At 44.5% G+C, this 24197-nt stretch overlaps 2 protein-coding genes across 5 annotated transcripts in view; one reads left to right on the top strand and one right to left on the bottom strand.

Annotated features, from left to right (window-relative positions):
- Positions 1-24197, bottom strand: part of LOC147096005 (uncharacterized) — a 67648-nt gene that overhangs the window by 27117 nt on the left and 16334 nt on the right. The window lies entirely within an intron of this gene.
- On the top strand, positions 2454-10876 carry LOC147096006 (natural cytotoxicity triggering receptor 3-like). Of its 3 annotated transcripts, none has more exons than XM_085974057.1 (7): positions 2454-2706; positions 5320-5661; positions 6617-6733; positions 7112-7130; positions 7222-7250; positions 8113-8141; positions 10790-10876. In XM_085974057.1, exons 1-7 carry the CDS (start codon positions 2559-2561, stop codon positions 10790-10792), a joined length of 687 nt encoding a protein of 228 aa, XP_085830183.1. In that variant the 5' UTR covers positions 2454-2558; the 3' UTR covers positions 10793-10876. The 3 variants fall into 3 exon arrangements, with proteins under 3 accessions (XP_085830183.1, XP_085830181.1, XP_085830180.1); XM_085974055.1 differs by having other exon boundaries at positions 5323-5661; positions 8113-8204; positions 10790-10866; XM_085974054.1 differs by having other exon boundaries at positions 8113-8204; positions 10790-10866.

Raw genomic sequence — 24197 nt, 5'->3', positions numbered from 1 at the left:
TCCCATGTTTTTAAGAACCCCCTTAATATTCTCTACCCCGGTGAATGCAAGCCGCTTTTAATCTCGCATCATGAGTATATCGTTTCATTCCATATACAATCCCATGAATCTCAGATGCAACTTTTCCATTACTTCAGCATTCTTTCTGTAAAGTTATACTCGACGTTGGACTCAGCATTCTAATTGTTTCCTAACCAAAGCCTTGTACAGATTTATCACAGATTTTTATTCAGTATATGAAAAGCCCAGAATCAGACATCCGTTTAATGGTTTAATACAGCTCTAGCTTTTTAAAACAAACGGCGTATCTTTATTCTTAGATGGCTCTGGTCCTCTACTACTCCACTGAGAATAGTAGTTTTATTATATTGCCTGTTTTTTCCCGAAAGTTAGCTACATCATATTTGTCTGAATTGACAGATGTTTCACTCTCTCCTCTTGCAATATTGTGCATTCTCTTTCACAATTTGCCAAGGTGTGCAATTAGATATAGATCAGCAGTTTTAGCAGAATGAGTTCTATTTTGCTGCACCGTTCATTCATGTACATTGCAAATGTCACTAACTGGTGGCAATGTCTTAAACCCAACCTGGGAACTACACACCAGGGTACATTTTCTCACATCGGTTAATTTAATGAAGCATTTCAATGTGATTGTCAATTTGCTGTTCCTATATATTAAACTATAGGCAGCGCTATTCTGTGGGCACTGTCTAAGTTAATTTCAATAGGACCCTTATATACCGCAGTTAGTGGAGACTTTTGTCCGTCATTCTCGGGAAACGACATCAGAATCAGAGTCTGGTGATTACACCTTTTCTCACTGCTCTCCTAACAAGCTGCTGACCCAAAGTACACCATAAAATATACTGTTTTTACTGAAAATTTGCATGCGTTTCAGTTGCGGGTGTTTTTTAAACAGGAATACAGAAAATTCATCTACTCGGCAGCATAACAATAGAACAAAAGATTGGCAAATTTAAATTGTGCGTCCAGACACCAACAGGCGGGTGAGTGATCATGAATTGCTCTATACCTTTGACTAGTAGCTTTGCATGCGAGCTGTAGGTGTGCATTATTGCTTAGATATACACAGGGGAACAAAGGATTGACAACTTACAACTGAATTATACGTGTCAATCATCCGTCCGTCTGTATCAAGGTAGATCGATAAACAGAAGTAAGATAAGCGATTGGGTTCTGGAGATCGGCTGTGCCATCAGAAAACGACAAAGAATGGCTCATATTGATTTCTCTGTGATTATTACAAGAGCAGGTCATAGGCTAGGTATTCTGTGGCGAGAGTTTCACCTCCTGACTCCCCAAAACCTTTCCACCATCTACAAGGCTCAAGTAACGAGTGTGATGGAATACTCTCCACTTGCCTGGATGAGTGCAGCTCCAACAACACTCAAGAAGCTCGACACCATCCAGGACAAAGCAGCCCGCTTGATTGGCACCCCACCCCTTAAACATTCACCCCCTCCACCACCAGCGTACTGTGGCTGCAGTGGGTACTGTCTACAAAATGAACTGTAGCAATTCGCCAAGGCTTCTTCGGCAGCACTTCCCAAAATCTTCCACCTAGAAGGACAAGGGCAGCAGGCGCACAGGAACACCACCACCCCCAAGAAACCCTCCAAATCACACACCATCCTGACTTGGAAATATATCGTCCGTTCCTTCATCGTCGCTGGGTCAAAATCCTGGAACTCCCAGCACTGTGGGAGTACCTTCACCACACGGACTGCAGGGGTTCAAGAAGGCAGCTCACCACCACCTTCACAAGGGCAATTAGGGATGGGCAATAAATGCTGGCCTTGACAGCGACGCCCACATCCCATGAACGAATTTTAAAAAACACCATACTCAGTAGCTGATTTGTATTCAGACAACAACAACTTTTATTTCTATAGTGCCTTTAACGTAGTTAAACGTCCCAATGCGCTTCACAGGAGTATTATCAGGCAAAAAAAAATCGACAGCTCGTCTCAGCATCCAATATGACTCCATCTGCCTCTGGGTTTGGAGTGAAGTGGTGGAAAGTTGCCACAGTTATGCACTGCTGTACAGGAGCTGGGTTCCTGTCTAGATGGTTCACGGCTGACACATGGCGGTAGCTTGCCCCAGCAGACCACCATAAGTGTTACCTTGCTCACAACTGTTGCTGAATTCACAGAACCAGGATTAGCAGAATCAACTATTAGCAGGACCAACTAGTCTGCAAACCAACTAGTCGATTCTTTCCTCAACTTTCTTCACCCTCAAGGCAAACGTCACTGAGCAAGATGCAGTTTGGGGGTAGGTTGTATCTGCAGTCTAAGATTAGAACCGCGGTTAGTGCAGCAAGGATACTTGGTACTAGCGACCAGACTTTCATTTCTTCTGCTGTGTACTTATCAGACAGCATCAACGCTGTATTTTTTTATACAAATCCCGAACGCTAGAAGCAAAAATGCGGCTTTAAAGACGAACACCATTTAATTCTGTGTAACACTGAGGTGTATGCATCCTGTGTTGTCAACATGGAGACCACAAGATAATTCCATTCGCCCTTTATGTGGCTGGTGCTGACGACGCCGCTCTCCTTTCTAACTTTGCTCGCCCCTGGAGTCATTTTTTCCAACCTCTCCGCGTGTGCACCGAAGATGCTGTTAACTCAACAGCTCACCTTAATGCAGCTGATTCTCTTTGCAACATGCACGGGTGAGTTAATTGGTTTATAACCGTTACGGATAACGTCCACAGGCTAGAGAACAGGGTCGATTTAAATTGTAACTTTTGCAGAAACTGGACTTTTTTTTCCAGTTTCGAATTGGAAATGATTTAATTTGAGGTAACCACAAAAAACGCTAATGAGTGCCGATGTTAACATGTTTTATTTCTGCAGCTTACTTACAATTGTCGCACTAACTATGAAATCGCGGTGCAACTGTGCTTAGCACCGGTCCATCCTCCTCTAAGCACAGTTACACTATGTTCTAGACTTGAGCGCAAATGGGGCAAAATTTCCGCCAGGTTCTCCCGATCTCCCGCCGTAGCTTTAGAATCATAGAATCATCGAATGGTTACAGCACAGAAGGAGGCCATTCGGCCCATCGAGCCCGTGCCGGCTCTCTGCAAGAGCACTTCAGCTAGTCCCTCTCCCCCGCCCTTTCCCTGTAGCCCTGCATTTTTTCCCTTCAGGTACTTATCCAACTCCCTTTTGAAAGCCACGATTGAGTCTGCCTCCACCACCCTTTCAGACAGTGCATTCCAGATCCTAACCACTCGCTGCGCAAAAGAAAAAAATTCCTCATGTCTTTGGTTCTTTTGCCAATCACCTTAAATCTGTGTCCTCTGGTTCTCGACCCTTCCGCAAAGGGGAACAGTTTCTCTGATTATACCCCTCATGTATTTGAACACCTCGAGCAAATCTCCTCTCACCCTTTTCTGCTCTAAGGAGAACAATCCCAGCTTCTCCAGCCTATCCACGTAACTGAAGTCCCTCATCCCTGGAAACATTCTCGTAAATCTTTTCTGCAGCCTCACAGAATCACAGAAACCCCACAGTGCAGATAGAGGCCATTTCGGCCCATCGAGCCTGCACCGACACACATCCCACCCGATCCCCGTAACCCCTACACCAACACATATCCCACCCGATCCCTGTAACCCCACGTATTTAATCCCCCTAACACTAAGGGTCAATTTATCATAGCCAATCAACCTAACCCGCACATCTTTGGACTGTGGGAGGAAACCGGATCACCCGGAGAAAACCCACGCAAACACGGGGATGGGAGGAAACCGGAGCACCCGGAGAAAACCCACGCAAACACGGGGAGAATGTGCAAACTCTCTAAGGCCTTCACATCCTTCCTAAAGTGCGGTGCCCAGAATTGGACACAATACTCCAGTTGTGGCCGAAACAGTGTTTTATAAAGGTTAATCATAACTTCCTTGTTTTTGTACTCTATGCATCTACTTCTGAAGCCCAGGTCCCGCATGCTTTTGTATCCGCTGTCTGAACCAGCCCTGCCACCTTCAATGCTGGTGGAAGATCGGCTGTATTTTTTTCCCGCCGAAGTTAGGGCGGGAGATGGTAGATTCCAGGCGAAACTCTTGATTCGATTTCAGCCGTCTATTGGAGGTTCCTGGCAGCAAGCGACTGCTACACCTGCTTTCATAACAACAGTGGTTGTGCTCCAGAAAGTAACTGAAAGCATTTTGATATGTTGCGACGATATGGCAGGGCGCTGTACAAATTCAGCCTTTCTTATCAATGCAAGTGTGATTATTATTGCACAATCGGGTTTTTTAATTCATTCACGGGATGTGGGCGGCGCTGACACTTGTGTGGCGCGAATGTTACTTGCCACTTATCAGCCCAAGCCTGGAATTTCTCCGGGTCTTGCTGCAGGCGGGCAGGGGCTGCTTCATTATCTGGGGAGCTGCGAATGGAACTGAGCACCATGCAGTCATCAGCCAACATCCCCACAGTATGAGTCTTTTCCTTGAGATGCTCCACAAAATGTTCTCGCCAAACCAGGATCTTTCTCCCAATCTGGTTGATTGCTTCCGAATAATGGCCACTTCTCAGTCTCAGAACAAGTCGTTCATCTTCCGCGTTGTTCAGACTCCAAATTAAAGCAATAATGTTGTACTACTGCCTGTAGCTATCTCACAGCTTCGCCCCCATTTTCTCATCCTTTCTCATCCTCTCCCCTTTCCTTCCCTCTGCCTTGTTGTTTCTCTCCTGCTATTCCTTTCTCAATTCCACGCTCTGATCCTCAACCACCTTCTCTCATTGGTGTCTCAACATTCGCTCCGATTCCTTTTTCTCGGCCCTTCACTCTGTTTCTCTACATTGCTCCTTTCTGTTCTCCTGTCTGTCTGACTCACAACACTCTCTCCTTGTCCCGCTTTGGTAGAAAGCAACTGCAATTACCAAACAGTTGTTGAATGAAAGAGGACAATGGAACTATGGATATCCTATTGCTCAGGTAATCGATCTGCAATCGGATTGTATTAGTTCAGCTCTTCATTTTCTGCGGCTGGTGTGTATTGCCCGCTGCTGGGTGACGCTGGGCAAGTGGTAGTGGGGGCAGCGAGGCGGAGCAGGACAGCCAACTATTAGCCTGTCTTTCGCTTTCCGACCCTGGCTGACTTGTTCTATATTTGTAGCACTTTCTGTGTGTATATATAGTGTGTTTCACGGTTCCAGTGTTCGCTGCTTTACTTTTAATGTCTGTATCTATATCATGTGGAATGAGAATTACCTTTACCGACAAAAATGCCGATCAATGGAGTGTGGTACTTATCCGCTTTACCTTTCAGCAGGTGGGACGACGAACATCACCGTTTACCAGTTCCCTCCCTTTATAAATGCGACAGAGGGGGAGTCTGTGACACTGAACTGTGCCGTGGCTTCTGAAAGAAAGATGCCTTCGATCGGCTCAGCTCTCTGGACACGGGGTAAACCAAATGGGTACATATTGGACGATAGTCCGTTTTATATAGGACGGCTGCAGACATCGGACCGCGAGTCGTTTGCCAACAATATAATTTTCATAAAAATCTCCAACTTGACTGAGAAAGACGCAGACACCTATTACTGCCGGATAGCCTTAATGGGAGTAGGAGTGAGAGCCGGAAATGGCACCAAATTGGAAGTGAGACGTAAGTAGCAACTTTAAATATAATCGTGTACAAAGCACGTGTTCTAATTTTCTATTCACACAGAGCAGGGCGATCCCTGGTTCAATTTCAGGACTGTGAGTGGCTAGCTGACCCCAGCATACTGGGCACCGGGGATGGGGAATACCATCTCATCTCGCTCCCCCTCCTCATTCTCATATATAATCCTCCTGGAAATTGATTGTACTTCTGTGGGCATCAGGCGATGAAATTGGACGTAAAACAGGTGGATTTGTGTCGGCTGCCCGTTATACCGCTTGCCGGATATTCCGTTCCATTCAAGTCAGTGGAAATGAACATGGGGCTGAGTCTATAACAGGTGTCCGATGCCTTGCCTCCTGTGTTGCCATCACGCCCTTGCCCAAGGTGTCAACTTTTTCATGTATTTGTTCCGGGATGTGGGCCAGCATTTATTGCCCATCCCTAATTGTCCTTGAGAAGGTGGTGGTGAGCCACCTTCTTGAACCGCTGCAGTCCGCGGGAGTTCCAGGATTTTGACCCAGCAACGATGAAGGAACGGCTGATATATTTCCAAGTTAGGATGGTGTGTGTGACTTGGAGGGGAACTTGGAGGTGGTGCTGCTCCCATGCGCCTGCTGCCCTTGTCCCTCTAGGTGGTAGAGGTTGCGGGTTTGAGAGGTGCTGCTGAAGATGCCTTGGCTGAGCAGGGTTGTGATGCCGCTTATATTAAATAGCTAATCACACCATCTGGGCTCAACTTTGAAGAATCGCCATTAAAATGTTATATTGGGAGCTCAGTGCAATGAGAACATGACAAGATCAATAGAGGTTGGGGGAAGCTTCTTGAAATTGTCCTTATTATCATTGAAGTGCCAATAGTAGCGCAATAGCCGAGCAATCATTCTCCTCCCATTGTAATACTCCTTTTAACAATCATGCTATTTGTTTTAATGCAAGCAAAATCGTTTTTCCTCAGCGTCTTCAGGCAGAATACAGAATGAAAAGAGAGAGGGCGTTATGCTGCAACTTGTACTGAGAGGTGCGCTGGCGTTGCTGGGTATAACCATCATAATTCTGATCTGGCAAAACAAAGGTCTGTTTCTTTACAAAACACACTGGTAACCTGTTTAAATATTACACTTTCACTACAGTGCGGGGCTATTATTCTGGCCACTATGAGTAGCAACATAGTGAATGCTTTCGTGGAGCAAGACAACTATTCCAGTGCAACCGGAATCGGGTTATTATGATCAACTATTTTAGGACACCCTTACGATTTCACCAGAAATAATAAAAGGAGGGAATATCCATAATCCATTGTGATACCGATGCACATATTGTCCAGAATAACTTCCTATCCTCGCTATTCATTTATGTATCAAAGGTCAAACCTACAACATTTTAATAAGAAATAGCATCACAAAGTCATTATTTTACAACAATGATATTAATTTTCTTCTTTTCCTTTCAGTTATCCAGAGGCTGAAAAGGTACGGGGAATGTTAACTCCTGTAGAATTGATAATTATTCAGAACATAATGTGCATAATTTTAAATTAAAATATCATCTCGCTTATTACAGAAATCACAGTGGAGCCAATATAATATATGGTAAGGGAGCTTTAATTGCATTAATTTACATTGATCATTCTTGCTGGTTAATTAAAACAAACTAAATATAAAAATACATTTGCAAATTATTTTATTCATAATCATTTGATTTCCAGTCAGCTTCTACTGATGTGTGTGTGTGTGTGTGTGTGTGTGTGTGTGTGTGTGTGTGTCTGTGCCACCATCTACAAGGCACAAGTCAGGAGTGTGATGAAATACTATCCACTTGCCTGGATGAGTGCAGCTCCAACAACACTCAAGAAGCTCGACACCATCAAGGACAAAGCAGCCCGCTTGATTGGCCCCCCATCCACCACCTTAAACATTCACTCCCTCCACCACCAGCGTACCGTGGCTGCAGTGAGTACCGTCTACAAGATGCACTGCAGCAACTTGCCAAGGTTGTTTTGTGGCCACCGCCCAAACCCACGACCTCTACCACCTAGAAGGATGAGGGCAGCAGACGAATGGGAACACCACCACCTCCAAGTTGCGCTCCAAGTCACACACATTCCTGACTGTGAACGATATCGCAGATCCTTCATCGTCGCTGGGTCAGAATCCTGGAACTCCCTACCTAACAGCACCGTGAGATTACAATCACCACAAGGACTGCAGCGGTTGAAGAATGCGGCTCACCACCACCTTCTCAAGGGGCGTTAGGGATGGGCAATAAAGGCTGGCCTTGCCAGCGACGCCCACATTGCATAAAGCGGATTAAAAAAAATATTTGTAGGTGTGTGTGTATGTCTATCTGAGTATGTATGTTTGTAAGTGTGTGTAAGTGTTTATGTGTGTGTGTGTGTTGCATTGTGTAATTCTGACACATTCTCTATCATTGTCTCTCCTCTCATTTTCACAGCAACAGCCGATCTACAGCCAACAACACAAGTAAGAACTATCAGATGATGAGATGTGCAATGGCAGATGGTTCAGGTGTACAATAAATCTATGGTAATTGGCTACGGTAGCATCGTGGTTGTGTTACTGGACTAGTAATTCAGAGACTCTGGGCTAATGTTCAATGAGACATGAGTTCAAATCCCACTATGGCAATTGAGGAATTTAAATTCAAAATCGTTAAATAAATCTGGAAATGAAAGAAGATCATTTCAGTCATGGTGACCATGAAAATACTGGATTGTCATAAAAACCCATCTGGTTCACTAATGTCCTTTGGGGAAGAATGTCTGGCCTTTGTGACTCCAGACCCACAGCAATGTGGTTGACACATAACAGCCCACTGCGATAACCTCGCAAGCTACTCGGTTGTATTCAAGAAGGTGGTTCACCACCACCTTCTCGAAGGCAATGGGGGATGAACAATCAATGCTGGCCTTGCCAGCAATTTCCACATCCCGTGAATGAATAAAAAAATTAATTCGCTATCTACGGCAATGGAATGGCTCTGTTCGATATGTATGTTCAATATCTTATATGTGCTTGTGAAGGTTTTCCCCTGTTACGTATGTTTTACAGATGTGCTTATAATTGCCAATAAAATGAAACCAGATATATAATGACAATTAAAATTAGTGTATAAGCAGATGCGGTGCCACCTGCATTAAGACCTGAATTCCACTCCAGAGTGGGCTGAGAGGCTCCTCTCTCTGTTGGCTGTAATGCTTCAAAACTTCCCAATGGACATCAAACCACAGCACCAAAACCGTCCCAAAAAACACAATTTGGTATTAAATTGATAATCTCAGTCACAGATGTCATAAGATGCGAGAGTAGAAAAGTTCAGATATGGAGTGTAAGGTTTTTTTTCCTGAGCTTTGTGTGTAGAGCCGTTGTACAAGCAGCATAGAGGAAAATTCATCCTGCAGCCTATTAAATTATAGCTGACCTGGAAATACTGGATTCCCACAATGGATAGCATTTGGTACTATTCTTCCCAGTACAATCGTAACAATAACTCATTCAAGTTCATCCCCCTCGTATGACCCCCATCTTCGCTTCTTTCAGTCCAAGGGGCACCCAACCGGATAAGCCACCCATTCCCAAATCTGGTAAGCCGCATTAATCTCTTCCAAGCTTCGCTTTCCTCTGCAGCAACCGTCCGCTGCTCTAGGACCATCCTGGAAGGTAGCAAAAACAGCAGGCTCATTTTCTCTACTACCTTAAACAACTTTGACCACCGTCTCTCTCATCTCTAACAATCAGTGCGAGGAACTCACGTATTTCTTGCTCTCGAAGATAGAGATCACCTATTCAGCTGCCTCGCTGCTTCTGTCTTCCCCTTGTCCACTAAGACAAATGTCCCCCAGTTCCCTCGCCACCATTGTCCTGAAACTTGGCTTCTCACTAGTATCTGCCCTTATCCTCAAATCCCCTCCAAATTTATCTCATCCATGAGACCTACTTTCTGTTCCCTTGAACCTCTTTCCCATCAAGCCACTGATCACCCAACGGCCAATATTGTGAATGGGTAAATTTACACAGGGGCTGCCGACCTGCCTTTCAAAGCTGCAGCCTTTACCCGTTTTCAAGATCCCACCTTTTTTTTATAAATTCACAGGATGTGGGCGTCGCTGGCAAAGCCAGCATTTATTGCCCATTCCTAATTGTCCTTGAGAAGGTGTGGGTGAGATGCTACCTTCTTGAACGGTTGCAGTCCATGTGGTGAAGGCATTCCCACAGTGCTGTTAAGTAGGGAGTTCCAATGTTTTGGCCCAGGAATGGCGATATATTTCCACGTCAGGATGGTGTGTGACTTGGAGGGGAACTTGGATGTCGTGCTGTTCCCATGCGCCTACTGCCCTTGTCACGGGTTTGGGAGATGCTATTGAAAAAGCCTTGCTGAGCTGCTGCAGGGTATCTTTGACCTGTCTGTCCTATCCAGGTAATGTCATATCTTGAACCTTCCTTTCCCCTCCAAGGTTCTTAGAGTGCTATCGCCTCCCAGATATGTACCCATTTCCCTTCGGATCAGGTTTCTGCCTCTGCCACAACACTGAAACGACCCTGACCAAGTGGCATTCCCTGCTACTGTGGCCATGGTATGTTATCCATCCTTGTTCTGCATGTCCTCTCTGTAAACTTTTAAACACCAAACACACAATACCCCTCCAATGTCTCGTATCTATTGCCCAACTCCATGGCACTGCTTTTGCTTAGCTGTAAATTAATGCTACTAATTTGAACCAGAGCATCTCCAGAAACGGCATATTTTCCACCCACAGCCATTAGCTTGGGAGCCTCCAAAGGATCCATCCTTTGCTCCCTCGTCTATATCCTTCTCCGAGTTGGCATCATCGAATCTATGAATTCAGCTTCCATATTTATGCTAATTACCGCTCTACTCATCCACCACATATCTCGACCCCTCCTTATGCTGTCAGACTTTATCTCCAACATCTAGTTTTAACTCTGTGTCCTTTTTCTGATTACTCATCGCTCAAGTGCCTTGGAACGTTTTTCTGCTTTAAGTACACAATAAATATGCAAATTGGTGGTGTTGTATTTATATGCGTTCGGAATTTAAAATAATTTAAATCCGATTGCAATAATTATTATGTACATTCCAATCATGGCAGTGACGAGGCAGTTTCCCTGCATTACACCAAAGTGAACAGAAACCAAGAGGGGAAGACGAGGAGAATGGACATGCAGGTACATCATGTGGAGTACGCCACCATCAGATGAAGTTGTGAGAAGAAATCTGAAAGGCCTCAAAACCCTGATCCTACATATGCGTTCTTAAAATGTGTTTGCCGTATTCCTAGAAATAGGAATTAAGAAATATTCTCGGTGTGTTTACATTGTCGGTAACAGATAGTTGTCAGGAAAAATGTGTCCCAAAATGTAAATATGCTACTTACTATTAACTGGTTCCCGTTTGTTATGCACATTAAAATATTTAATCTTCTTAGCTCTGTGTGCCAGATTTACCATAGCTCTTCTCTCAAGTATGAGTCACAAATATTTCAATTTTGCACTTGACATTTTCTCAGATTCAATGTGACCAGTCACTTCTATAAGTGGACCGAGGGTCCCCTATAATTTGGTAACCAGCCTTCTATGTGGTACTTTATCAAATGCCTTCCTAAAATCGATGTAGACAACACTCATTACATTCCCTTCATCAATTCTCCCTGTTACTTCATCAAAAAATTCAATTAGATTAGTCAAACACAATTTGCCTTTTGCAGAGCCGCGTTCGCTCTCCTTAATTAGCTTAAACCTCTCCAAGTGCCTGTTAATTTTTTTTTGATTATTGTTTCTAAAACTTTACCCACCACTGATGTTAAACTGACCAGCCTGTAGTTGCTAGGATTGTCCTTACACCCTTTCTTGAACAATGATTTCACATTTGCCACTTTCCAATCCTCAGGCACCTACCCCATATCTAGGGAAGATTGGAAAAATATGGCAAGCCTTTCTGCTATCTCCTCCCCAATTCCCTTAGCAATCTGGGATGCACGCCACCTGGACCAGGGGACCTGTCCACTCTAAGCATACCCAGCCTTTCTAGTACATCCTATCAATTTTCAGCCCTTCCATTGCTTCTACCTTTTCCACTTCTACTGATATTTTGTCAGCATCCACCTCCTTACTAAACACCGATACAAAGTACTCATTGAGTATTCTACCCTTGCCCTGTGCCTCTAAGCATATATCACCTTCTTTGTCTCTAATAGGCTCCACCCGGCCTCTTTCTACCCGCTTACAGTTTACATGCCGGTAGAAGATTTTTTGGTTCCCTTTTGTGTTAACCGCCACTCTACTCTCATATTCTCTCTTTGCCAATCTTATTTTCATCTTTACATCACCTCTCAACTTGTTGTACTTGGTTTGGTTCTCCCTTGAAGAATTCTCCTGACATGCAGCATAAACCCTCTTTTTTGTTTCATCATCTTCTCTATCTCCTTCGTCATCCAAGGAACCATTGCTTTTGTTCCCTTTCCCTTCACTCTTGTTGGTATGCTCCTAGCCTGTACTTGGAAAATCTCCTCCGTAAAGATCACCCATTGCTCTGTTATGGTTTTTCCTGTCAGTCTTTGGTTCCATTTTACCCTGGCTAGACCCTTTCACATCCCGTTGAAGTAAGCCATATTCCACTTTAGAAGTTCCACTCTAGATTGTTCCTTGCTCCTCTCCATTGCTAATCTAAATCTTATGATACTCGTGGGGGAATTTAGAACTAGGGGGCATAATTTCAGAATAAGGGGGCACCCTTTTGAAATGAGGAGGAATTTCTTCTCTCAGAGGGTCGTGAATCTTTGGAATTCTCTTCCCCATAGAGCTGTGGAGGCTGGGTCATTGAATACATTTCAGATTGAGATAGACAGATTTTTGAATGGTAAGGGAGTCAAAGGTTATGGGCAGCGGGCAGGGAAGTGGAGTTGAGGCCAAGATCAGATCAGCCATGATCTTATTGAATGGCGGTGTAGTCTCGAGAGGTCAAATGACCTACTCCTGCTCCTACGTCTTATGTTCTTACAAAAGCGAAATACTGCGGATGCTGGAAATCTTATAGTTCTCATGTTCTTATGTTAGTTACCTTTGCACCACAGCCCCTTTCCCCACCCCCTCCGCCCTGACACCAGAATGAGTTCAGTTTTCGCTAGTACTGTTGAACTGCTGAAATCTTTCCTCATTTATCAATTTACATTTGAGCTAACCGGAATTTGTCTGCTTTTAACTAATAAAATTTGATTATCCACTATTTATAAGTAGAAATCATTCAGTCTGAGTGTTTTTTCAGAAGAGACAGGAGTGCTCGCATTTGCTTTCGGAGGTAACTGCCATGGCTGAACCATCACCCTCCTCCCCCCTCCCCCACACCCCCCTCTCCCCGCCTAATCTGTCTTGGTATCTGAGAAAGGACATTGAATGGGTTAAAACAGAACCTTCGCGAGGCTAAACCTTACTCCACCCTGTGGCCATATTGTGAATAAAAGGCGTAGAAGTCCTTCTGATAAGAAACCTTGAGGGTCCTACTATAATGGTACTAAAGTGGATTTATAAACGGGTGCAGTTGGTAAATATCCACTTTATCCACAGTAATAAACTGTGATGTCTTTACATTCAACACTACAATTTAGCAGACGTTGTTGCTTGGGGGGGAGGAGGGCTCAGACAGAAATAAAAATAGCCTAAAGATTTAAAATATTTTATAAAGTGATGAGAGCAAAGTCCAGGTCATCAATAGTGTCAGAAGTAATATACATACTTCAAGTTCAGAAAAAATATAGGAAATATTAACAAACTAACTGTTCAAAATACAGCAGAAGTGATAAAAAGGAATGTGATGTTACAACATGTGTTGAAAACATCAGGGCATAAGGGCAGGAAATGGTCTTTTCCCAAATTAGAAGTTCTATACGCTAATGCATGTAGCATAAGAAATAAAACAAGTGAATTAGAAGCGCAAATTCAGTTAAACAAACCTGACGTTGTGGCCGTCACTGAGAGCTGGCTACAAGCTGGACAGGAGTTGTTCATAGACCTCCAGATAGCAGTGATAAAGCAGCAGGATACATAAGCGAGGAGATCAGAAAAGTCTATTGCAAGAACAGGGTAGTTATAATGGGGGATTTTAATTTTCACACAGACTGGACAAAGCAAAAAAGCTCGAATCCCAAAGGCAGCGAATTTCTTCAGTGTATTCTGGAAAGTTATCTAGAACAATATGTTCTTGAACTAACGAGAAGCTAGCCATCTTAGATTTAGTAATGAATAAAGAAACTGAATTAGTCAATAATCTAAACGTGAGGGAACAGCTAGCTAACAGTGATCACAATATGATAGAATTTGCTAGTGGGTTTGAGAGTGTACGAAAGACTGGTATTAGAGAATCTTAGTAGATGGGAATCATATACGTATAAATTCAAGTGTAGCCATTGACCTATTAATCTTACCCATGATTCTCTGTGAGTATGGAAATGCTAAAGACTGTTCGAATGTAGCCACAAGACGGTTAAAAAGCAGTTTTGACTAAGCTCAGATAGCAAACAGCCACACACTGCGAGTGAAGGTCAAGTTGTTAAATCACATATTATAATACTAATAACATATTATAATGCTAAGTAGGAATTAGAGTTCGCTTAACAAAACTAATTGCAAAGATATTTGAAAGATAATTAATGTAAAAGTTGTAAAGTGAGAGAGATCTTGGGAGTTAAAGTATCCACTTGGGAGATCAAAGTGAGATAGTCTGAACACCGTCAAGGTATGGGAGACAGCTCTGACACGGGCCCCTTGGTATCAGGCAATATGCTGCTTGTACCAGGGAAGATAGAATAAGAGAGATAAGATAAATTCCAATAGGGTGAAGAACTATAAACAGCATAACAATGAAACAGGGTAGCGTTGTCTGAAAATTACCGGAGCCAGACGTGGCCAAGATGCTACCCTTAGTCTGAATGACAATGGTATTTTAACCATTAGAGTCTATGAAAAAAGGTGATTTTGTTAAAGACATTACATGGACACTGGCCAAAAGATCTGTTCATAAGAAAAGGTTTAAAACCCCGATACTAAAAGAATAACTTCCCACAGAACTACTGCGAAAGTAAAGGAACAGAATGAAGACGACGTCGCCTGTGTCTGAGAGGTTCCAGAGACCATGGGCTGCGAGCTATTCGATGAACTGTTGCCTAGCTCTCTGACCTGCTCTATTTGCCACAGTATTTATGTGGCTGGTCCAGATAAGTTTCTGGTCAATAGTGACCCCCAGGATATTGATTGGTGGGGATTCGGCGATGGTAATACCATTGAATGTCAAGGGGTGGTGCTTAGACATAGAAACATAGAGATAGGAACAGGAGTAGGCCATTCGGCCCTTCGAGCCTGCTCCGCCATTCAATGAGATCATGGCTGATCTTCGTCTGAGATCATAGCTGATCTTACCAGTTCAGTACCCCGTCCCCGCCTTTTCTCCGTAACCCTTAATCCCCTTAGCCTTCAGAAATATATCCAATTCTCTCTTGAAAATATTTATTGAATTAGCCTTCACAGCCCTCTGTGGCAGGGAATTCCACAGGCTCACCACTCTTTGAGTGAAGAAATTCTTCCTCATCTCTGTTTTAAATGATTTGCCCGCTATTTTTAGACTGTGGCCCCTGGTTCTGTGCTCCCCGGCCATTGGAAACATTCTCTCTGAATTCAGCCTGTCCAGGCCTGCCATAATTTTATATGTTTCGATGAGATCCCCTCTCAATCTTCTAAACTCCAGTGAGTACAAGCCCAAACTATTTAATCTCTCTTCGTAGGTCATTCCCGCCATTCCAGGTATCAGCCTGGTGAATCGCCGTTGCACTCTTTCCATGGCAAGAACATCCTTCCGCAGATGGGGCGACCAAAACTGTACACAATACTCCAGATGCGGTCTCACCAGCACCTTGTACAGCTGTAGTAAGGTATCCCTATTCCTATACTCGAACCCCCTTGATATGAAGGCCAACATACCATTTGCCTTCTTAATCGCCTGTTGCACCTGCATGCTCTCCTTCAGTGACTGGTGCACAAGAACACCCAGGTCCCTCTGCACTTCCCCATCTCCCAATCTATTGCCATTTAGATAATAATCTACCCTCCTGTTTTTACCCCCAAAGTGGATAACCTCGCATTTATCCACATTATAGTGCATCTGCCACGTATCCGCCCATTCCCCCAACCTGTCCAAATCGCACTGTAGCCTCCTGACATCCTCATCAGAGCCCACCCCTCCTCCTAGTTTAGTGTCGTCAGCGAATTTGGAAATATTGCATCCAATTCCCTGATCCAGATCATTTATATATATTGTGAACAGCTGGGGTCCCAGGACAGATCCTTGTGGCACCCCGCTGGTCACTGCCTGCCACTCCGAAAACGAGCCGTTTATTCCAACTCTCTGTTTTCTATCCGCCAGCCAGTTCTCTATCCACGTTAATACTTTGCCCCCAATCCCATGAGCCTTAATTTTGCATGATAATCTTTTGTGTGGAACCTTATCGAAGGCTTTCTGGAAGTCAAGGTACACCACATCCACTGGCTCTCCCCCATCTATTTTACCAGTTACTTCCTCAAAAAATTCCAGCAGATTAGTCAAACACGATTTACCCTTTGTAAATCCATGTTGACTCTGTCCGATCCTTTCCCCATTTGTCAAGTGCTCCGCTATTTTATCCTTAATAATGGACTCTAGCATTTTGCCCACAACCGATGTAAGGCTTACTGGTCTATAATTCCCTGCTTTCTCTCTACCCCCCTTTTTAAATATTGGGGTAACATTAGCTACCCTCCAATCCACGGGTACTGTTCCCGAGTCAATGGAGTTCCGGAAGATGATCCTTAGAGCATCTGCTATCTCCAGGGCCACCTCCTTAAGTACCCTAGGATGTAGTTTATCAGGCCCCGGGGATTTGTCGGCCTTCAGTCCCCTCAACTTACCCAACACCATATCCCTAGAGATACTAATTTCTGTCAGCTCCTCCCTCTCATTAGTCCCTATGTTTGCCGATATTCCTGGGAGGTTATTTGTGTCCTCCTTTGTGAATACAGAACCAAAGTATGAGTTTAATTGGTCTGCCATTTCCTTATTCTCCATTATATATTCTCCCGAATCGGACTGCAAGGGACCGACTTGGGATTTTACCAGTCTTTTCCTCCTGATATACCGATAAAAGCTTTTGCAGTCTGTCTTTATGTTTGCTGCAAGTTTACTTTCGTATTCTATTTTCCCCTTCCTGATTAATCCCTTTGTCCTCTTTTGCTGTATCCTGTACTGCCCCCAATCTTCCGGTCTGGTGCTTTTTTTTGCCAGTTGATATGCCCTTTTTTTTGATTTTATGCTGTCCCTAATTTCCCTCGTTATCCACGGTTGAGTCACCTTTTTAGGTTTATTTTTATGCCAAACCGGTATAAACATGTTCTGGAATTCTTCCATTCTATCTTTGAATGCTTGCCATTGTCTATCCACTGTCAATCCCCCCAGAAACACCACCCAATCAATCTTACCCAATTCCCGTCTCATACCCTCGTAATTCCCTTTATTTAAGTTCTGGACCTTAGTCTCTGATTCAATTTCCTCACTCTCCATCTCGACTGAGAGCTCGATCATATTATGATCGCTCTGACCCAAGGGGCCTCGTACAAGAAGATTGCTGATAAGTCCCTTCTCATTGCACAATACCCAGTCTAAAATGGCCTGATCTCGAGTCGGCTCCTCGACATATTGGTCCAGATAACCGTCCCGAAAACATTCCAGGAATTCCTCCTCCTCAGAATTTTTACTAATTTGGGTAGTCCAATCAATATGTAAATTAAAGTCACCCATGATGACAGCTGTGCTCTTATCGCACGCTTCTCTAATTTCCCTTTTTATGCCTTCCCTCACCTCCATATTACTATTTGGAGGCCTATATATCACACCCACTAACGTTTTCCTCCCCTTGCTATTTCTCATTTCTACCCATACAGATTCTGTTTCATCCGAGTTAATATCCTTCCTTTCCATTGCATTAATCCCCTCCTTTACCAGCAATGCTACCCCACCTCCCCTACCTTTTTGCCGATCCTTCCTAAATATTGTATATCCCTGGATGTTAAGTTCCCAGCCTTGCCCACCCTGCAGCCACGTTTCTGTAATCCCAATCAAATCATACTTGTTTACCTCTATTTCCACAACTAATTCATCCACCTTGTTCCTAATGCTTCTAGCATTAAGATACAAAGCCTTCAGGCTTGCTTTTTTCACACTCTCATTATGAATTAGTTTGGCCCTTTGTGTTTCTCTCCTTTGCTTATTGCTTCTCACCTTTCTACCATCTATTTCTGACTTCATATGACTTCCCTCTTTTCCACTACCTAGGTTCCCATCCCCCTGCCAAATTAGTTTAAATCCTCCCGAACCGCCCTAGAAAATATTACCCCGAGGACATCGGCTCCCTCACAGTTCAGGTGTAGACCGTCCCCTTGGTACAGGTCACTCCTCCCCAAGTACTGGTTCCAATGCCTCAAGAATTTAAATCCCTCTCCCTTGCACCACTGCTCAAGCCACGTATTTAGCTTATCTATCTTACTCTCTCTAAACTTATTAGCTCGTGGCACTGGTAGCAATCCAGAGATTACTACCTTTGAGGTCCTACTTTTCAATTTAGCTCCTAACTCCCTAAATTCAGCTTGTAGGACCTCCTCCCTCTTTTTACCTACATCGTTGGTACCTACATGTACCACGACAACTGGCTGATCCCCCTCCCCCTTCAGAATGCTCTGCACCCGCTCCGAGACATCCTTGACCCTTGCACCAGGGAGGCAACATACCATCTTGGAGTCTCGGTCTCGGCCACAGAAACTCCTATCTATCCCCCTTACAATTGAATCCCCTATCACTATAGCCCTATCCCTCTTTTTCCCGCCCTTCTGTGCAGCAGAGCCAGTCATGGTGCCCTGAACCTGGCTGCTGGTGCCTTCCCCTGATAAGTCATCTCCCCCAACAGTACCCAAAACGGTAAACCTGTTTTGGAGGGAGATGACCGCAGGTGACTCCTGCACTACCTTCCTGCCTTTACCCTGCCTTTTGGTCACCCATTTACTGTCTGAGCTAGCCTTTACCTGCGGTGTGACCAACTCACTGAATGTGCTATCCACAACATCCTCAGCATCGCGTATGCTCCAGAGTGAGTCCATTCGCAGCTCCAGCGCCGCCATGCGGTCTGCTAGGAGCTGCAGCTGGACACACTTCTTGCACACATAGTTGTCAGGGACAGTGTCCCTGATTTCCCACATGGCACAGGAGGAGCATGACACGGGTCTGAGCTGCCCTTCCATGACTTAACCCTTACAATACCTTTTTATTTACTACGATTTAGCTTAATTATTGAATTCTACTTAGAATAAGTTTGTGAAAGTACTCACCAACCAGTCACCTACCTGTTTTCTGGTGTTGTATTTTCACTGCCGCCTCCTGTCCTGGAACCTTTTCCACCTAGGTTAGGCTCCTGAAATAAAATAAATTGAACCTACCTTTTCAACTTCCCCTAACCCCTAAAAGGTTAGAGGAGGTGGAAGGGTGGGAGACACTACACTGTAGTGTTTCGGGTTTAGCAACAGCTCCACCTATATAAGAGTTACTGGCCTCCTGCTCTCCCGACTGCACCAGCTGCTCCCTGGTGACGTCACACACTGATTACTATTTACCCCTCTCCTCTGCTGTTGATTTGGTACGCCTCGCAACTGCCGCCGGTTTTTAAGCCGGGCTCCTCCTCGCTGCTCTCTGCTGCTCCGAGTGGTCGGGCCTCGCAACTGCCGCCGGTTTTTAAGCCGGGCTCCTCCTCGCTGCTCTCTGCTGCTCCGAGTGGTCGGGCCTCGCAACTGCCGCCGGTTTTTAAGCCGGGCTCCTCCTCGCTGCTCTCTGCTGCTCCGAGTGGTCGGGCCTCGCAACTGCCGCCGGTTTTTAAGCCGGGCTCCTCCTCGCTGCTCTCTGCTGCTCCGAGTGGTCGGGCCTCGCAACTGCCGCCGGTTTTTAAGCCGGGCTCCTCCTCGCTGCTCTCTGCTGCTCCGAGTGGTCGGGCCTCGCAACTGCCGCCGGTTTTTAAGCCGGGCTCCTCCTCGCTGCTCTCTGCTGCTCCGAGTGGTCGGGCCTCGCAACTGCCGCCGGTTTTTAAGCCGGGCTCCTCCTCGCTGCTCTCTGCTGCTCGCTTGTTGGAGATAGTCATTGCCTGGCACAAGTTTGGCGTGAATGTTAACTGCCACATATCAGCCCAAGCCTAAACGCCGTCCAGGTCTTGTTACATGCGAGCATGGACTGCTTCATTATCTGAGGAGTTATGAATGGCGCTGAACACTGTGCAGTCATCAATGAACATCCCCATTTCAGACCTTCTGTTGGAGGAAAGGTCATTGATGAAGCAGCTGAAGATGGTTGCGCCTAGGATACTGCCCTGAAGAACTCCTGCGGCAAAGTCCTGGGAATGTAATGATTGACTGTCAACCACCACAACCATCTTCCTTTGCACTCGGTATGACTCCAGCCAGTGGAGAGTTTTCCCCCCGATTCCCATTGACATCAGTTTTACTAGGACACCTTGATACTAAACCCGGTCAAATGCTGCCTTGATGTCAAGGGCAGTCACTCTCACCTCACCTCTGAAATTCAGCTCCTTTGTCCATATTTGAACCAAGGCTGTAATGAAGCCAGGAGCCTAATGATAATGGCCGAACCCAAACTGGGCATCAGTGAGCAGGTTATTGGTGAGTAAGTGCCGCTTGAGAGCACTGTTGATGCCACCTTCCATCACTTTGCTGATGATTGAGAGCAGACTGATGGGGCGGTAATTGGACAGATTAGATTTGTCCTGCTTTTTGAGGATAGGACATTCCTGGGCAGGTATCTGTGCCCTCAGCTCATCTGATTTATTTCATAGACTCCTTGTCTTGAAGTATATACCATTTAGCACTGCCAAGGTCCCTTGTTGTCTATTTTCTAGCCTTTGTTTCCTCTGCCTTCCAAACTTGCTTACTAATTTTCTGCCTTCCATTTCCAGCTTTTCTTCTCTCCCTACTGAATCTACTCTCAGGTTCCCATTCCCCTGCCAAGCTAGTTTAAACTCTCCCCAACAGCACTAGCAGTCTGCCATCCACCCCACCCGCCCCCCACCCCCGACCCCCACCCCGCCCCAAGGATATTGTTGCCGGTCCTGTTAACGTGCAACATGTGAGGCTTGTACAGGTCCCAACTCCCCCAGAAACGGTCCCAATGCCTCAGGAATCTCAAGCCCTCCCTTCTGCACTATCTCTCTAGCCTCGTATTCAACTGCTCTATCCTCCTATTCCTGTACTCACTAGCACGTGGCACCAGGAGTTATCCCGAGATTACTACCTTTGAGGTCATGCTTTTTAATCTCTTTCCTAGCTCCCTAAATCTGCCTGCAGGACCTCATCCCTCTTTCTACCAATGTCATTGGTACCGATATGGGACATGGCCTCTGGCTGTTCACCCTCCCCCCTCAGAATGGCTTATAGTGGATGTTTTCAGTAACTTCCAGTTCAACAGTTTCTGACCATAACCTCTGCCAGTATTTCCAGCATTTTCTGTTTTAATGCCAACATATCTTATTTGACCATACATTTTGTAAATTTATAATAATGCCACGTAAATAATTCACTTGAATGTCCGTGTTGTACTAATTCTATAATATAAAGCCACAGTGTGCTTTGTGTCCAGGGGTGGAGAATAGTTGCCCATTTGGTTGCATTTGCCTCCTGCTTCCTTCCATTAAGAATACATAGGATTACATAGGAAATACGGCCCAGAAACAGGCCATTCAGCCCAACCAGTCCATGATGGTGTTTATGCTCCACATGATCCTCCCCCATCTTTCCTCATCTAAATCTATCAGTATAACCATCTATTCCCTTCTCCCTCATATGCTTGTCTAGCCTCCCCTTAAATGCGTCTGTACTATTCGCTTCAACCACTCCCTGTGGTAGCGAGTTCCACACTCTCACCACTCTCTGGGTAAAGAAGCTTCTTCTGAATTCCCTATTGGATTTCTTGGTGACTATCTTATATTGATGGCCTTTAGTTATGCTCTTCCCCACAAGTGGAAACATTCTCTGTATATCAACTCTATCAAAAACCTTTCATAATTTTAAAACTTCTATTAGCTCACCCCACAGCCTTCTTATTTCAATAGAAAGAGACCCAGCCTGTTCATCCTTTCCTGATATGTATACCCTCGCATTTCTGGAATCATCCTTGTAAATCTTCTCTGCACCCTCTCCGGGGCCTCTATATCCTTTTTATACTATGACGACCAGAATTGTACGCAGCACTCCAAGTGTGGTGTAACCAAGGTTCGACACAAGTTTAGCATAACTTTCCTACTTTTCAATTCTATTCCTCTAGAAATAAACCCCAGTGCTTGGTTTGTGTATTTTATGGTCTATGTCGCAACTTCGAGCAACATTAGCATCACCCGCCTTTGTCCTTTATTGGTGCAACAAAAAGGTACTTGTGGTTACCCACTCCACCAACTAGCTAGGAGAATTCTAAAAGGTGGCTCAACTTACTCAAGCCCGTTTCAAAGACAAAGTCCAATAATGACAAATAGTCACCATTACCGATATAATTTGGGAACAGGTGGGTCACATGGTGCAGCCATCGAGTGAATAAATAATTCAAGAATGATGTATTTCGATTTATTTTAATCACGGTTTGCAGGCCGTGTTCAATCTGTGCGCGTTTCTATTGAAATGGCATGGGCCTCAATAAAACGGGTTTAGTGAGGTTACCATAAACAATCCTATGTTGAGCCGATAAACTATAATTCAACGTGGGGTCCCCGAGGTTATTTATATTGTAGTAATGAGGCTGTGAAGCTGTTTTAAAAAGTATGAGAATCCAGTCAAGTTCACTAGTTCAGACTAGCCGCGTGTATAGTCCATTCCATTCACCTTGTGTTGGTGATTATTGTATACACGCTGAACAATGTCAAGTGAACATTAATTCATCATTCAATGGGGGTAAGTTGAATTTATAGCGATTGTACACAACAGACGATATAGAATTGTTCGTCTAGAGTTCACTAGAGTATAGAAGAATGAGAGGGGATCTCATTGAAAAGTATAAAATTCTGACAGGGCTAGACAGGCTGGATGCAGGGAGGATGTTTCCCCTGGCTGGGGGCTCTAGAACGAGGGGTCACAATCTCAAGATACGGGGTAGGACATTTAGGACTGAGATGAGGAGAAATTTCTTCACTCAGAGGGTTGTGAACCTGTGGAATTCTCTACCACACAAGGCTGTGGAGGCCAAGTCACTGAATATATTTAAGAAGGAGATAGATAGATTTCTAGACACAAAAGTCATCAAGGGGCATGGGGAGAGAGCGGGAATATGGTATTGAGATAGAGGATCAGCCATGATCATATTGAATGGCGGAGCAGGCTCGAATGGCCGAATGGCCGACTCCTGCCCCTATGTTTCTATGTTTTTCTATGTTTCTATGTCCATTGTAGGCCTGGCACGATATTCCCTTCCATTGGCTAGTTGACATGGTTAGGAATCGATTTAATAAAGGTTTTTATAAAAAAAACATGTAGGGTATTGCTAGGGTAAATAGGAAAAGACTTTCCACCGGTTGTGGTTTCAGTGGCGAGGGCTCGTCAATTTAAAATTGTCACCAAGAGAGGTTGGGAGAAATGTTCTGGTGCAGAAGGTTGTTGGAGAGTGGAGTGCATTGCCACAGGGAGCAATAGATGCAGACACCATTACTCGCTGAAATTGTAAATGGAACTTTAGTCGGTGCAGTCATTGTTCGAAGGGGTGCTGGTACTATTCCCGGTGTGCAACTAACTGTTTGTAGATTTGAGCAGGATTCAACCTCTCAAGTTCATTGTAAGTAACCTGATCTCCCAGCATCGAATCCTTTAAAAACAGGAAGACATTTTCATTCATTTAACTATTCGATCAACTTATTTTAAATTATTGCAAGATAGCCCGGTAATGTATAATTTAACATTTAGATCAAATCTACATCACGCCGATTGTCAGCTTCGTTCGACGAGACAGCTGTTTGTAACTAGAGGTCAAAGAGCAAGTAACACTTAAAATCATGTATTGTGTACTTGTAACAATAACCTTTACAATTTTGCAAGGGCAGCCTAGTGTTCGTGATCAGAATGATGTGAAATACCTATTTATGGGGTAGATTTTCAACTTGCCTCCCGAGCATTGGAAAGGATAATCCAGCGGGGAGTATAACGGGCGGCTGATCCACCATCGCCTGTTTTTCACCCCTGCCCAGATTCAAGTTCACCTCCTGTCACTGGCCTGCTGTCTGTTTGCAAACATTTTTGGTTCTGTTTCAGAGTTGCATTCTTTTTCTTTTTACTTATGCAGCTATTTATAACTTGGCCTCAGTACACATATGCACTGATTAAATTTCCAAGCAGTTGTACATTTGAAACTCTGCTGACGGCCAATAGCGAATTAATTTGGCCCATTTAACGCTATAA

Source organism: Somniosus microcephalus, unplaced genomic scaffold, assembly GCF_052327205.1.
Source record: "Somniosus microcephalus isolate GS21.2 unplaced genomic scaffold, FLI_Smic_1.0 unresolved_chr1, whole genome shotgun sequence".
NCBI lineage: Eukaryota > Metazoa > Chordata > Chondrichthyes > Squaliformes > Somniosidae > Somniosus > Somniosus microcephalus.
This window is presented reverse-complemented; position numbering and strand designations above follow the sequence as displayed.